The 15,763-nt window shown below is 34.8% G+C and overlaps 1 protein-coding gene across 8 annotated transcripts in view; it reads right to left on the bottom strand.

Moving 5' to 3' along the window:
• CACNA2D1 (calcium voltage-gated channel auxiliary subunit alpha2delta 1) overlaps positions 1-15,763 on the bottom strand; it is a 419,572-nt gene that overhangs the window by 19,086 nt on the left and 384,723 nt on the right. For 4 of the 8 annotated variants that reach the window (XM_075771894.1, XM_075772223.1, XM_075772049.1 and 1 more), the window contains 10 exons: positions 14,276-14,352; positions 12,302-12,362; positions 10,287-10,384; positions 6,739-6,823; positions 6,465-6,527; positions 5,396-5,499; positions 4,015-4,101; positions 3,572-3,639; positions 1,754-1,792; positions 443-514 (listed from right to left, as the gene is read on the bottom strand). In XM_075771894.1, the coding sequence (XP_075628009.1) occupies positions 443-514; positions 1,754-1,792; positions 3,572-3,639; positions 4,015-4,101; positions 5,396-5,499; positions 6,465-6,527; positions 6,739-6,823; positions 10,287-10,384; positions 12,302-12,362; positions 14,276-14,352 (754 nt within the window). Of the gene's footprint in view, positions 1-442; positions 515-1,753; positions 1,793-3,571; positions 3,640-4,014; positions 4,102-5,395; positions 5,500-6,464; positions 6,528-6,738; positions 6,824-10,286; positions 10,385-12,301; positions 12,363-14,260; positions 14,353-15,763 lie in introns of those variants that run through there. The other 4 variants (XM_075772138.1, XM_075771958.1, XM_075772434.1 and 1 more) reach the window with 2 other exon arrangements.

The following is a 15,763-nucleotide window of genomic DNA, read 5'->3' as shown; positions in this document are numbered from 1 at the left end:
CTCATCTGGTTGTGCTGCTTATGTATTTCTTTCTTTCTTTGACTATTTCTCTCCCAAAAGCTTGGTTGGAGAACTCCAGTTAGACAGTAATTGTTAAATGCACTATCAATGAGACCACCTTGCTTGGGGAAGAACAAGAGGAATAGGAGAAAAAAGGTGTGTGGGTGCCATACTAGCCCTCACCATCACAGGTCCATCGGCAGCCTACCAGCCTAAGGGCAGAGCACAAAGAACGCAACTTGGTAGAAGCATGGCATCTTGAACCATAAACAAGACTGTGAAAAAGACTAACAAAATAACTGGAATTTCTGATACAGCACATTTTTTTTTGTGATTTGGAAATTTTATTCTTAGGGTAACTTGAGAGTGAAATGCTATTTTTTTCTCTTAAAACTTTTTCCCATTTTTTTTTTTAATCTGTCCTTAAAAAAACTAGACATACCTGTTGTGTATATTCATCCCGATTTGACATCAAAAGAAATCCACCATCGTCAAGGATAACACAGTCCACATGCTATTGTAAGAAAGTACAATATGTTTTGCAGAACGGATTTGTCAAGAGAACAACACTCTGTAAGAAACTATTTTTTATTCAACACTTCAGAAGTATCTTCAGATCTGTGTGGCTCAGGCGAAATCACAACCCCATAGCCAAGGGGTGATATTAAGCTATAATAAGTAGCATTATCAGTATTATAAAGTTTGTACAGATCAAAGGCTTATTTGTGGCTTAATTTCATAAAAGTTGTTTTGTAAATTCTTATTTGCTCAATACTTTGTTAGCTCTAAGAGTGCTATATCCTTATTAAATCTCATTATAATTGAGTCTCAACTCATAATAAGGGACTACAACTTCTCATGTGCTTCAGCCATGCTTAAAGTCCTTTTCCATTTGCAGTTTTTAGTAGTAAAAGTCTTAAGGACAGACTCTCGCTTGCTAGTCAGGCTTATTTTCACTTGCCAAGGACTGTAGTGGGGTTTCTTCCAGGTGTCAGGTGCAGGACTGGGAAGCCCACTGGTTCCCTATGCTTTGCACTTTGTAAAAGATCCTTGCAGTCAGAGATTGGAGAGACAGCAGTGAGGCCAGAGTACCCTTTTTGCTGTAACTCCTGCATTTAATGATCTTCACACTCCACAAAAGAAGTGGCAGAAGACCTGAGCAGGGAAAGCCTTAAAGCACATGACAGAACCTGGTAGTGTGATAGCCCCCGAGGCTGAGCTCTCCTGAGTGCTAGCAGAGCCAGGGCACCCCTGAATCCTGAATGGGCTGGAAACAGGAGAGGAGGATGACTAATGACTGGTGAAGGGCACATCATGTACTGTGGTGCTTTTCAGTTTGCATTTACCCTTCTCTAAGGTACTTCTAGTGTTCCTTTTCTCAGATTTTTTTTTTTTTTAAATTATTCCCTTTCCTCAGGATTCGCCTCTTGCTTTCAAAATTACCATTATATTTTTCTCACATTTTTCTTCACATCACTCTCTATTGCTCTTACTCTATTTTTTTCTTCCCTCTAGTTCTCATAACCTCATTGTAATCATTCTTGAACAATCACTTCACGGGACTTTCATACCCTCTTTCACCCCCTCCCCTCCTAATCTTCATCTCTTTCTCAAGACACAAATGACTAAGTTCTGTTGTCTGTCAAATTAACCCTCAAACAATAATGATAGAATAGTTGTCTTAGAAAAAGCTAGAGAGAATAAGTGAATTTTCATAATCTGCTAGATATTCATCAATTGAAAATATTCTTACCATACTGTTTCTCTCACAGCCACAGATTTCACTGTTGCACTAAAAAACAGAAGTACAATAATCTTCACAAAAATCTTTCAAAAGAAACTGTATTTTGCAGTGATATTAATCAATCAAGACAAGAACAAGTGATTTGATTTTCAGTATCTCTATATCAATCAAAATTAATTTTAACTGTGTGTCATTTATGACAAATATCTCTGTGAACAACCCATATTCAGTAATTATCAACAGCACACTGTCTACTGTGTTCACAGTCTCTGGTACATGCTCAATACATTAGCGATAAATAGTTTGGGGACTTGTCAGGATGTCAGTGTTGGGAGTATAAAATAAAAAAGAACAAACATGTACATTTTCATGTGTTTGGGGTATGGAAAGAAAACCCAGAAAACATGCCACCAAGTATCTTTTTTGACCATGAAAAGCTTCAGCAGCCTCAAAGCACACGAATCCCATGTGACAAAGGAAGCCCATCAGCTCCACTCTAGCTGTTATGGCTTTGATTACTGACGGTTTTCTCTTTTTCTTGCAATATGTGTATACATATACACATAACTGTTTCCTTGCATTATGTCCTGAGCAAAACAACTACCAGGTAATGCTGCGTTCATCTCAAATTATTTGAGCTTTCTTTCTCTTTTTTCTTTTCTTTTCTCTTTCTTTTCTTTCTTTCTCTTTCTTTCTTTTTCTTTCTTTCTCTTTTTCTCTTTCTTTCTTTCTCTCTCTTTCTCTCTCTCTCCTCTTTCTCTCTCTCTCTTTTCTTTTTCTTTTCTCTTTTTTTCTTTTCTTTTCTTTTCTTTTCTTTTCTTTTCTTTTCTTTTCTTTTCTTTTCTTTTCTTTTCTTTTCTTTTCTTTTCTTTTCTTTTCTTTTCTTTTCTTTTCTTTTCTTTTCTTTTCTTTTCTTTTCTTTCTTATTTCCTTCTTTATTTCCTTCTTTTTCCTTTTTCCTTTTTGCTTTCTCTTTCTTTTCCTTCCTTCCTTCCTTCCTTCCTTCCTTCCTTCCTTCCTTCCTTCCTTCCTTCCTTCCTTCCTTCCTTCCTTCCTTCCTTCCTTCCTTCCTTCCTTCCTTCCTTCCTTCCTTCCTTCCTTCCTTCCTTCCTTCCTTCCTTCCTTCCTTCCTTCCTCTTTCTCAGTTAGGTATTTTTGTCCTTATCTGTTCTGACATTCAGGCCATGCATTTGCCTACCTGTTGAACTACAGCTATAATACCTACATCGGCCAGACGCTGTTACTGATTCCATAATATACAACCAATCAAGCAACATTGCCTCATCCACTTGTTCCATAATTGTCTTAATTTTGTACCTTTCATTTCCAAATGTACTATTAATTCTTGAGTTTTTCCTTCCATTCAGCCTTTCCTCCTTTCATTTACATCTAAGCATTAGATGTAAGGAATGAAAGGGCTAAGCACCTATTTCATTAAGTTCTGCCAAAATGCTGTGATGTTGGTTGCAATATAAATCCTTACTGCCCACTGCTTACCCATCCTCCATATTGAATAAAAATAGATTCACCAATTCTTTTGCAGATTTTATTCACTGCTACAGCACAATCTTAGTAGGGAGCCTACTGGCTGGAATATGTCATTTTTCTCTGTCTTTATTCATGTTCTATAATTATAAAAGCAAGACACGTACAAAATGCAGCCTATTTCAACATAGATTTATTTTGTGCACTTGGATGATTTAAATACCACAACTACTTGGCAACTACGCATCAGTGTGACTGGCACAAAGAGCTATTAGACCTATTTGCATTTGAAGCTTTGAGAAATGCAAATAAAGTTCAAAAAAGACTTGGTCAATTGCTTACCAGGCTCTTGATTGTGGTTTTTGTGAAATTTTCCATCCAGCTGGTTGCATCAATTTTTATTCCAACAACTAACAAGAAATACATGAAAGTCTTTTTTAGTAAAATGAGAAGAAGGAAAAAAAAAGGTAACTGTAGAATCAAAAAAAATAAAAAGGGAAAATTATAATAACATCTAAATTATTAAACTGGAAGAGGATAAAATATGAGTTTTGCTCTGTTGTCTGACCACCAACATCCTTCATGAGACTAATAAATTAAACACTCTTACTCAAACACAACCAAATCTTTGGTTTGATTTCCACCAGCAAGATTAAAACAGTCTCAGAGAAAAGAATGTTATATAAAGTGAAGTTCCTTTGAAATCTCCATTACATTTCTAATTCACTGTTGTGCAAGAACCAAATAACCAATGTTTTTAGAATTTCAGCACCAGTATATCTTACCTGCTGGTTTCAGAAGCTTCCCATTAATTGTTATTTCCACAGCCTTGCTTACCATAATACCTGTTTCATAGCTATTGGCACCACTTTCTGAGAGGATAGAAGGGAAACAAGCAAACAAACAAAAGGTTAGGGTGATATAAAAGCCTCTTCCTCTGAAAGAGAAATTAATAATTATTCAAATACCCCAAATGATTAAAAAAAATCCTTATTCAAAAGCACTGACTCAGCTGTACCACGCATTTAACACCTGTAATAGTTCAGATCACCAACATCTGGATGACTAAGGAATACTTTTGTTTACTTCATTCACTTTTTGTACATGATTTCACTGCTTCATAAAGTTACTGTAGCTTTTTTTTCTTTTCTTCTTTTTTTTTTTTTTTTCCCCTCCACAAACAGAGCCATGAATAGCTTTACACATGTGAGCAGCTCTGTTAAAACCAGGATCAGAGCCAAAGATTTTATCCTGCTGTCGTCCGTGTATTTGTCAATGCAGCGTATACTGACACTACTCACTAACCAACAATTACTTCTCGGACAGCCTTCAGCCTGTTTTCAACACTGCTTAGCATGAAAAAGCAAGTTAAAAGTACATTCCCTGGAGCTCTTTGAGGAACAACAAAAGCTTCAGGGATTTTAGTTAATTACCTTGTTAATATTTTATTGAGAAAAGATGCAATAAATAAGTATGAAATGACAGCAGTAAAAGATCCCATATGTTTAAGAGAGGAGTATGCCATTTGCGGTAGCACCTGCTTTTACATGAGCTTGGCAAGGTTAATGCTGCTCACATCAGTAACGAGCACTTACTATAGTGCATATATAGGTTTTAAATATCACAGTATTTCAGACAAACTGCTTTTGGTGAATAATAGCAATTTGAAACAGAATTCAAAACCAAGGTTTAAATAAAGCAGCGGCCCAGTGGACAGACTTGTGGACTCTGGACCCTTATAGCTGCTCCCCCAGGTTAGGTTTGGTGCTGAGGAAGTTTACCAAACTCAGCACAAATAAGGATTTTTAGGTACTGTTATTCTCCCTGAGTGCAATTTTCTTTCACTTCCTTTAAAAATAATTCTGCCAAAGCATCTCTGTAAAACAGTGTCTCAGTATAACAAATGACCACCAGTACTCTGCATGTTTTCAGCTTTGTTAACTCTGAGCATTCAGGGCCACCAGAATCAATGACAAATTATGACTTCCCTTGTTTAGTGCCCTCATAGCTACTTTTTCCTTAATAATGGGTGACCTCCCAAGGTTTTTTTCCTTATGAAGTGTCCCACTTGCATCCTTTGTCAGTGACCTCAACTGGTATGGGAAAATTCCACAACTACAGTTATATTGGATTTATATCTGACATTTCAAAACAGCAATGACTTACTGTTGTAGTACGGAGCTGTGAAAATATAGTTGTCATTATCTAAACTCCGTTTATAGAAGCTGACTTCATAAGTTTCAGCATTTTCCAACCAATCTTCTCCTGCCCTAATCACAAAAAAAAAAAAAGTGATCAAAAAAAGATAGTTAGAATCTCATTAAAGCTGTGCTGCAGGGTTGGGGTTTTTTTATGTTACGCAGTTGAAAATAATATGGGGTTCATTCATGTAGTCCAGCTTTCACTGGTTACCTGCCAGGTGTAATTATTAAAAAAAACTTCAGAAAAAGAAAAAGAAAACAGCATTCTTGGAGCAACACGGACCATATCTCATAATTTTCAGATATATTGAGACAAATACGTACAACAAAACATAAACAAATCTTTATAACACATGCTATCTCTTGAGAAATTATCCCAAAATATTTCATATCATTAGTAACAACAAAACAAAAAAGAAACTGATTTTGGGAGTAAAATTCACTGGCATTCTCCCATTTTGGGGAAACACAGATTTACCTAAGAAAATAATAGATAAATTTGCCATTTACTGGTATATCTGTACTGGTGCCCTCACTATTCCCAGTTACTGATGGGGGTGTCTAGTTTATTATATGACCACTTCCACATTCCCTTTTTGCCCTCTGGTAATGATACATTTTTCTCTCTTGAAGCCCCTGGACCATTTGGTCTGCTCTTAACAGTCTAAAAAAAAATAATAGCCCACTGCTTTACAGTATTTGCTGCCTGCCAGCCTACCAAACAAATGAGTGGTCAGGAGTAATTAGGGATTAGTATGGCCCCACTACTACTACAACAGCACTGTTTTTACTGCTACTCTACACTGATTAGAAACTTGGATTACAAAGACCTGCGATGGAAATACTGCTACGGATCAGTGTCAAGCAGTGACACAGGTAAAATCAAAGGAAAACAAGACATTCTATTCGTTTCATAGTTATCAGTACAGTTTAGACTGTAGGAGAGGTTGTTTTTCATTCAATAGATCCATTATTTAATATTCCACCCTCTCAGATTTCCATATTATCATATTATATTATTTTATAATTGTTACCTTTTGGGGAACACTCTAGTAATTCCACCATCTGTAACAACAAATTGTGCAACAACTCCATCACTGTAAACAAAAATAAAATTTAAAATGAAAACCGACTGAAATTCTTACAAGTTCTGATGTCAGCAGTTACCATTTCAGTGCATAACTGTGAATTAAATATCTATCACGTGTAAGCATTAACTGTACATCTGTATCTACACACAGGTATATTATTTTGTTATCAAACTTTGAAATGCATTAAAAAATCACAGTCAATGAAAAGTATACTTACAGAGACAGTTTACTCCAATAATTTTGGGCAAGTTCATTTGTAAATCCTGCATCCAGCAAAACTCTAATGACCATGTCAGTATTACCTATCAAAAGAGTAAAGGAACCCAGCTGAAACTATACAACATGGAGTTTCACTAAATGGCTAAAACGAAATTCTGAGCTACAGTTCAAGATGCTACAGCCACAAAAATCGGGCTGTTTCTATTAGACATCCTGTCTAACTTCAAATTATATGAAGTACTTACTTTTAAATAGATTGCTCTGACACTGTTGACTTCATTTAAACTTTTCCTTCATTGTGTCCTAAAAAACTATCTTTGTGTCATGGGAATAAGCAAGGTGATAAGGGTACAGACCCCAGCTTTGCAAAGCCTCTATGTAAAATTAACCTATTGGAAATTGACCTATTGTTAAAGCATGTTTTCGTTCAAACTTTTTGTCTCAGGTGATGCAATGAAGCAACACTTAATTCTTAGTTATATTTATGAAAGAATTCAACTACAATATAATTATATTTAAATCATTTAAGTCCCAGCCTCTCAAAAAACCTGTTTGCCATCTGAAAATGGGTACAGGGAAATAATAAACTAATTTTGAATTGGTTGCTTAGATGGATATGTCATTTTTAAATATCTTTGGAAAGATGGTTTGAAGTCAGTGCTTCTCAAGCATCTTTTTCAGTACCACTTTGCAAGAGAAAGTTCTAGGCACGGTCAACAGAAGGAAGCACACACTATAATACAGATTTTATCACTATGGAAAATACAACAGAGCTAATCTGGAGCAAAATAATGTAAAGGGAATATCCGGCTCTTGATCTTCAATGTCACACAGTAAATCGGTGTTGGCAAATCAGTTGTTCCATGACTGGAACCTGCAACTCCCAATTCTGCCAAAGCCCAGGCACCCGGCCTTGCTGAGGAGACTGAAAACTCCTTCTGGGGAAAAATAAAAATAAACCCCACCAACTTTTCTTCAGTTTTGCTCCATTGAGAGCCATGACACACTCTGTGCTTCTCCCTCAGTCTCAGATTCCAGAAAACTGATATTGACTTTTGTTTGTTTGTTTGTTTGTTTGTTTGTTTTTTAGAAAAGCCCTATTTCAATCTGTTTTCAGAGCTTCCTAAGTTTTAGCAAAAAGGCTTTTTCCTAAAATCCACTGAAGCCTGAATGTGCGGACATGCTACACAGAGAGCCAGCAGCTCTGATTGACCAGCAGGAAGCACTGTCTCATATCACCTTGATGGATTAATTTAATTCTCATTAGATATATTTACATGGCTTTGCTAGATAAACCTGTTAAACTACATCAAATGCCACAGTCTCACTTTCCCTATTTGCATGCATGCTGTCATGATATAGTATCGAATGTAAGTTAGGGTAATGTTTTAAAAATATTTCTTTGCTGGAGGTAATGACAAAAGCTCACAGGATGACATTTGGATGGCCTTACTGCATCCACATTTGCCTAGAAATTAAATTGAAATTCTGCCGCAATATAAATATCAAAATATATCTCTCAAAATTATATTTATCTCTGCTAATATAGACTCCTAATACTTTACTGGATGCATTTTTTGTTGAGGATCCCCTTGTACTGCATGCATCTTCACAAAGTGAGGCTTGCTTCTTCACGTAAAGCACATGTCAAGAGTCTTACTGCCCAGTAAATAATGACAGAGGTAGTTGTCTATCATAGAATCATACACTGGTTTGGGTTGGAAGGGACCTCAAAGATCATCCAGTGCCAACCCCCTGCCATGGGCAGGGACACCCTCCACTAGACCAGGTTATCCAAAGCCCCATCCAACCTGGCCTTGAACACTTCCAGGGATGGGGCATCCACAGCTTCTCTGGGCAACCTGTGCCAGTGCCTCACCACCCTCACAGTCAAGAATTTCTTCCTAATATCTAATCTAAATCGACCCTCCTTCGGCTTAAACCCATTACCCCTTGTCCTGTCACTGCACTCCCTGATAAACCATCCCTGTCTTCCTGGCTAACTTCTAACAGGTTAAAGTTTTAGATGGGGTGAGGAAAAAAATGTAACAGGCATTAAACTTATAGTATATAGATTATTTTAGTTCAGGGATTTAACTAGTTATTCCTTTTAAAAAGCATTTTTAGCTGAGATAATGTCCACAGCCACTGTTTCCTTTAGTCACCACTGTTTACTTATTCAGGAGACTATTTTTAAAGCAACTTAATTATTAGAAAAAAGAAGGAAAAAAGTGAATTAATTTGTGGATTCCAAAATGAAATCTAGCAATAATTTGATAACATTTTGACATAATTGCTTATTAAGCCCTAGTGTATACTACAACATCATTAAATGTATCCTCAATACTAGCTTAAGTAACTAGTGAGTATTAAACTAGAATTTACACTTATTAACTTGTTTAATCATTTAGAGTTGAATGCTTTCATTTCCAAGATTGAGTCAGGGGATTCAAGTAAAATTTCAGTCAGTCAGTGACTTGTCAATGAAGAAGATCACCCTATTAAAAACAACAACAAATACTCACACATGCACACAAATATAGCCTTTTGTGAGAAGATCTCATATCTAAGTGCACATTCCTTCAGTTACATGGTCTAGCAGAGAGATTCTTATTGAATTTACCAGTGATCCCTGACAACAACATGTTGAAAAGACTCGGGGAATGCAATGCAAAACAAAACAAAACAAAACAAAACAAAACAAAACAAAACAAAACAAAACCCCAAAAAAACAAACAAAACAACCAGAAAAAAGTTTATTCCCAGTGTTTATAAATTATTAATAATGGTAAACAGACTTGTACGCATAAACAAACAAATCCAAACATTGAATTTTTCATGAGAACAAGACTTTAATGCCTTACTAATTGCTATTCAAATACATAACTCCTCATTTATTCTAAATGGAGTTTAAGGACTAATTTCAAAATATGAACACCTTCCCAAAGCCCAGTGCTCACCCCTGCAGCAGTTACATGAACCTGTGGTCTTAAACAACTCAAGACCAGGAGAGATCTCTTTAAACGATTTGTGAACCAGCAACGGAACTCCCTTCTCTTTTATTCTGGTCATTGGTTATTTCTGTTCTCGGCTCCTTTTCTTTACTTATTTTGGTTATATAAGCTGACAAGAAAGCAGACTGAAGTTCATTACAAGATTTTGAAGTCTATTTGAGACTTACTTTGGCTGATATGCGCAAGATAAAAAAAAAAAAGAAAATATTTGGAGTGTATTAAAACAATTTGGTAGTTATTTGCTGCTAGAACAGAATGCTGAGAGGAAGTGTGGAAAACACTGGATGCATAATGTCCTGCAAAATTGCTTAAATAAACCCAGAAAATTGTGAACTAATTTTACAATCTCTACCTTGGGTAGAAAATCCCAACATTAGATGTATTTCTGCCAAAAAAAAAAAAAAAAAAAAAAAATCAGTGAAGAACCCAAACCACATGATTTGGGCATGAAAGCTGTCATCTTCACTAATTCTCATTTATGAGTAAGTATTTTCCTAAGGAAAAATTTCAGTGACTTGAGAATAATACTTACATGACGGACTGCTTGGAGTATTTCTGTCAATAAATTCATTGAAATTTAATAGAAATTCAGTGTTGTTTTCTGATTTTTTTACATCATTACAGTATTCTCTGAAAAACAACAAAACATGAGTCTTCTCAGATGTGTTTCCTTTCCTACTAAAGCAAATATGGCTCAGCAATTTTAAAGTCCAAGCAGGATTGTACAACTACAATGAGGTCACTGGCACTATTACATCAATTGATTACCACAGACAATACTGAATGTTGACTGTATTTAATATTTCAGGCATCAGCAGGAAATAAAGAGTTCAAGTGCCTGTCTAAATCTGAATTATAAGAAAACTCCATATATGAGATCGGGCACAGATTCCCAGAAAAAGCACTCAGGAGTAGTGTAGGCCATGAAATTAGGAGATCATAGAATCTATAAACTAAATAAGGAAATGCCCAGTGAATTTAGACTGCTTCTGGGTCAAACTGTACTGGAGAGTACCTGGACTGCCGTTTCAAACATAGTCACTTCATGCTCAACTAAAGCCGGATTTATGGGATGAGAAGATCCTCTGAGAAGACTTAAAGGCAATTTTAATAGGGCACCCAACACATAAACATACAAACACTATTTGTTTTGACATATGCAAACCAGATAAACAGTAAACTACTGTCCTTCACATAATGTAATAAAATGAAGCAATATCGTTGGGCAATTCACGGAATGCAAGCAAGCACAGTAAAAGTCACTGGGCATATTGAAGGCAAATATTAGACGGTGAGTGGCATTAAACAACTTTAATTAAAATGTTGAGAGTATTCAGCAGTAAAGCAGGGAGCTCTCTTTAAATGAGCTTTTTATATTAAATTAATTCTATGAACAAAAGAAGTCTGTTCAAGTATTTCATATGAATAAGCTATCTTATTACCCTTTACTAACTTTACCATGATCCTGAAAGACTACAGGCAGAATTTGCCTTACTATATTGACATTCACATTTAAACAGAGCTCCATATCAAACAGGTTTTGTTCATGTAGGTCAGCCTAACAACTGGGGACTTGCTGGAAACTGCTAATAGGTACAATTTATTATCAATAAATTCAGTCCTTTATAAAGATTAAATTAAACCATTAAGCCGAGAATACATTCGAAGAGAGAATACTATAGTCTACATATGAATCAATCTAAAATAGTCTAACTTGAAAAGAATAAAGAAGTTTATAAGATAAATAAGAAAAAATAAATTAAACCGTTAAGCTGAGAATACATTCAAAGATAGAATACTATGGTCTACACACAAATCAATCTAAAATAGTCTAAATTTAAAAGAATACAGAAGTTTAAAAGATAAATAAGAAATCTAACAATTCTAAACTGATCTTGATAGTACAGAATTTCCTTTATTTATCATAACTATCTTTTAAAGAATTTAATTTTTAAGAACTATTTATCATACCATGTTTCCCTTGCAAACATATATTTACAAGGGCAACAAGAGCTACACAATTTCACGTGAAAAAACAGGGAACTAATGAACTTACTTGATCAATTTTCAATGACTCATTAATTTTTCATGTTCAGTGAATCAAAAATTAATTCATCCTTAAGTGACAGAGAGCTTTGAAACACTTTATCTTGAAGTTGGAAAGCACCTCAAGGTAAGTATTATGGTATCTATTTTATCAATAAGAAGCTACGGTACAAAGTTTTAAAATCTTGAAAGTCACAATTTCACAAGAAATGAACAGACCTGTACAAGATTTCCATTAAAGCATCAATAAATGATGGCATGTCAGATTTTACAGCTCTCTTTGATTAATACAAAAAGGAATCAGAGCCTGAAGATGCTATTTACACTCTAGCAAGAAGAAAAGATCGCTCTTGTAAAACATGAATTTAATAACAGCTCTTACTTAATATTTTTTACCAAAATGAACTTTATTGGTCAAGTCTGTATGTTGTAAATGTTGTTAATCTGATCAAATGCTTATTTACTGCTGAAATAATACTTATTACTGAGAAATTAACCAACCTGGGTGCTATAAATGTATAGCCAGCTTCATCAAAATGATCAAGCTTCAGTGTTTCTGTATCTACAAAGATGAAGAGTAAACACCAAGTAAGTAAACCAGGATTTTTGCCATCATTTTGCTTCTCAAAATATTTGGCGAGCTTTTGCATGCATCCATGAATTTAGAAAGAAATGTTTATGTTGAGACACTTTCCTACTAATATACTGTGTACTTCTCAGTATTTCAAAGTATAGGAAGAAATTACTTGATTATTATATACAACATACACCTGGCAACAGTAATATATCTAACAACTTAGAGAAGACATTTCATTAGCATGACAACATGAAAACATATGAGATGTTTTCATTAGAATTACAAAGAAATATTTGGGACATCGAGTTGTTAGAACATGACGGAAAATGTTTCTAGTATTTTCTGCAATAAAGTTTAAAAACTTATCCATCTAAGCATCACTTTAAATGCTACTGAAAATAATGACTTTAAGAGCTGGTGTCACTGACAACTAATAGGACCAGACAAAGAAGGATTAGAGATTAGCAACATATTGAAATGTGCATGAAAACAGAAAAACACTTCACTTTTTTTTTTTTTTTTTTTTCCGTTCTATTGCTATTCAATGATCATGGGAAAAATCCTGAGATGAGGAATACAGAGGAGAATGTCCAGTAGGAATAGAAATATAAGTGAAAAATATCAACTGCAGTAAACAGAAGGAAATTGAGCAACAAGAATATACTTGCCCTTTTTGATTGCCACTATCCATCAGAAAGAGAAAGCAGGGAAACAGAAAAAAACAGGGTAAAGCAAAAGGGATCACAAACCAATATTTTATTCAAACAGCCCCTTGAATAAAAATATTGTGCAAAGATAGATCAAAGGTTCAATTTACATACAGCTGTAGTCTGGAAAAAAGACAAACATCTTTGAAGACTGAAGAATATGCCCTTCTCAATAATTTCTCAAGTACCTTCTATATACTGTGGCTATTTCAAGGGTCTGTTTTGCAGGTTATATTGATATTAGTGCAAAACCAGATGATCTAATCCATCAAGAGAACCATATTCACTCACTAAAACTTTATTTTTAAACTACTTACTATTTGGCAAAGTTACAAAATAAATCACTCATTATTAAAAACTTGCCATATTCTACTTCGTATGTAGGAGGTGATGGTAGAGGACAGTGATTCAGTGCTAATCAAGTTTCCTCTAAACTAACAGCATCTATGCCTGTCAGAGAAATTCAGTGCTTTTCTAACTGTCTATTTAATGGCATATTTGTTCATGCTTATCGTAACACTTGGATAAAGTTAAAAGGATGTGATGGATTTTATTTTGTCTACTATCTAGATTACAGTTAAGCTACGCCCAATAAACAAAAAGCCTTTGAATACTCACAAGTATCATTTCCAACTATCTCTCCAGAATCTGCAAATGGCTTGAAATTAGTCTAATCCAAAAATACATTACAAACGTCTACTAAAACTATTTGCAAAATGCAAAACAAAACCCTAGCTGCAAGCCAAACCAAACAGTGCTTTCACATTAAACTATTCCTACGGGCAGCAGAGGTAATTTGCTAAGTATTATACTGTAACTACTGTAAAAATAACAAAAAAAATGCTTTACTACTACAAACTATATCATGACATTTAGCTAATAGAATGAAAAAAATAGTATCCAGACCCTTAAAATGACAGCAACAGAGGATACACAAAGCAATGATTCTATAGGCACAGAGCAAGGGGGAAGGGATTGTCAGTGGAACTGGGGTACCTGCACATATTCTATCTTTATAGAATATTTCTTGTACCTTGGGTGTTACAATGGGTTAGAATCATTGCTGCAGATTTTGGGTACATCATGATAACATCAGTGAATTTCACAAAATTTATGAATTCTATACATTGCTTTTTTAAGTGAATCTGAGACTTGGCAATACTAAAACCAGGGAACCTTCATAGTACTTACATCTGGCTTGAGTTATTGGTTCTTCTATTTTGGCTTTAATATAATAAAAGCTGTACGATGGTAACACCAATGCCAAACTGCAATAGAAATAAGACAAGCAAAGCAATTATGTTATTTGCAGCAGTTTTCCAGTTTTGGTTTCTATTTGTTTTGAAAACAATTAACAAGTTTGGAAGTTGGATCATCATGAGAGAAGACAGTGACATCAGGTTGACACTTTGTAATAGACACAAGTAGGTTCATGCCAGTCGAAGTTCCCTGAGGTTATTTTCATTCTTATTTACACATTTAAGCATAAATGCACTTTTTAATAGATAAACAAGGAATTTCCAAATAATAAAATACATAATTTCTTGCATCTTCCTCTAACACATTTAGCATCCCAACATACCACATGTCAAAGAGATCAGTGACTGAAAAAAAAGCATGAAGTGCTGCACTGATTTGCATGCATCATATAATGACAGACTCTCCTTTTACTAATCAAATAACTACCAGTATGCATTAGGAAATGTATCTGGCAATACTTGAATTCACAGTACGTTCAAGATGCAAACTTCTTGAATCATGCTGTCACCACTGAAAACCTCTGAACATAATCATGTAATAACAGTTTAAGATTTGCAAAGCATTTGCAATGTATTTTGTTTTAGATTATACTTGGTTTTGTTAAAAAAAATATTTATCTTCTCTTTGCAAATAAATTCAATACATGTGTAGAAGAGTTCAGTTCTAAAAAGGTATGTAAAGGACAGGGGTAGGAGTAATCATTAAAGAGGTATGATCATCTCCCACATCGCATCCTTAATATTTGCACTCGGATTTCATGACTGTGGAACTGCAATGGTTTCTAATGGATAGCCGCAGAAATTAACATTTAAGAAGTTGTACAATTGAGCCATAAATGAGATGACCTTTAATGATACGCTTGCCATTTAAACAGAATGTAAGTGAGGTTGTTGAATATTTCGTTATAGCCTCCTACCAATTCTCCTCTAGGGAAATCAATAACAGTTTACCTGTCATTAACGGTTACTGCTAGCAGAAATTGCTAATTAAAATCTATAATTTTATGTTTAATAGGTTTTCTGCGATGTGACTCCATGGATTTATTGCTGTATCTCATGCCAGGGAGCTGAGCAAGAATTAAGAAGTCATATAAATTGAATGTATTTCTTTACTGATTGCTAGATGGCATAGTCTGATAAAAAATTTTCTTTTCTTACAGAGTATAAAGATAGAGGCGGTTCAACAGAAAAATGGGATGCTGAATACATCCTACATTTACATTCTCTTGTTAAAACTGATTTGTTTGGTTTTGTAAACAAATTAATGTTTGCGTTCTCCTTGGCTGTATACCTGTGCAGAACAGAACAGAACATGGGAACCAGCTTGGCTGAGGACTATGCTAATTCATCACAATAAAAATATTGTTTTGGTAAAAATTTGACTTAATATTTGTACCATCTAGTTTTGAATTGGAGTAGT

Source organism: Balearica regulorum, chromosome 1 (genome assembly GCF_011004875.1).
Source record: "Balearica regulorum gibbericeps isolate bBalReg1 chromosome 1, bBalReg1.pri, whole genome shotgun sequence".
NCBI classification, from domain to species: Eukaryota; Metazoa; Chordata; class Aves; order Gruiformes; family Gruidae; genus Balearica; species Balearica regulorum.
This window is presented reverse-complemented; position numbering and strand designations above follow the sequence as displayed.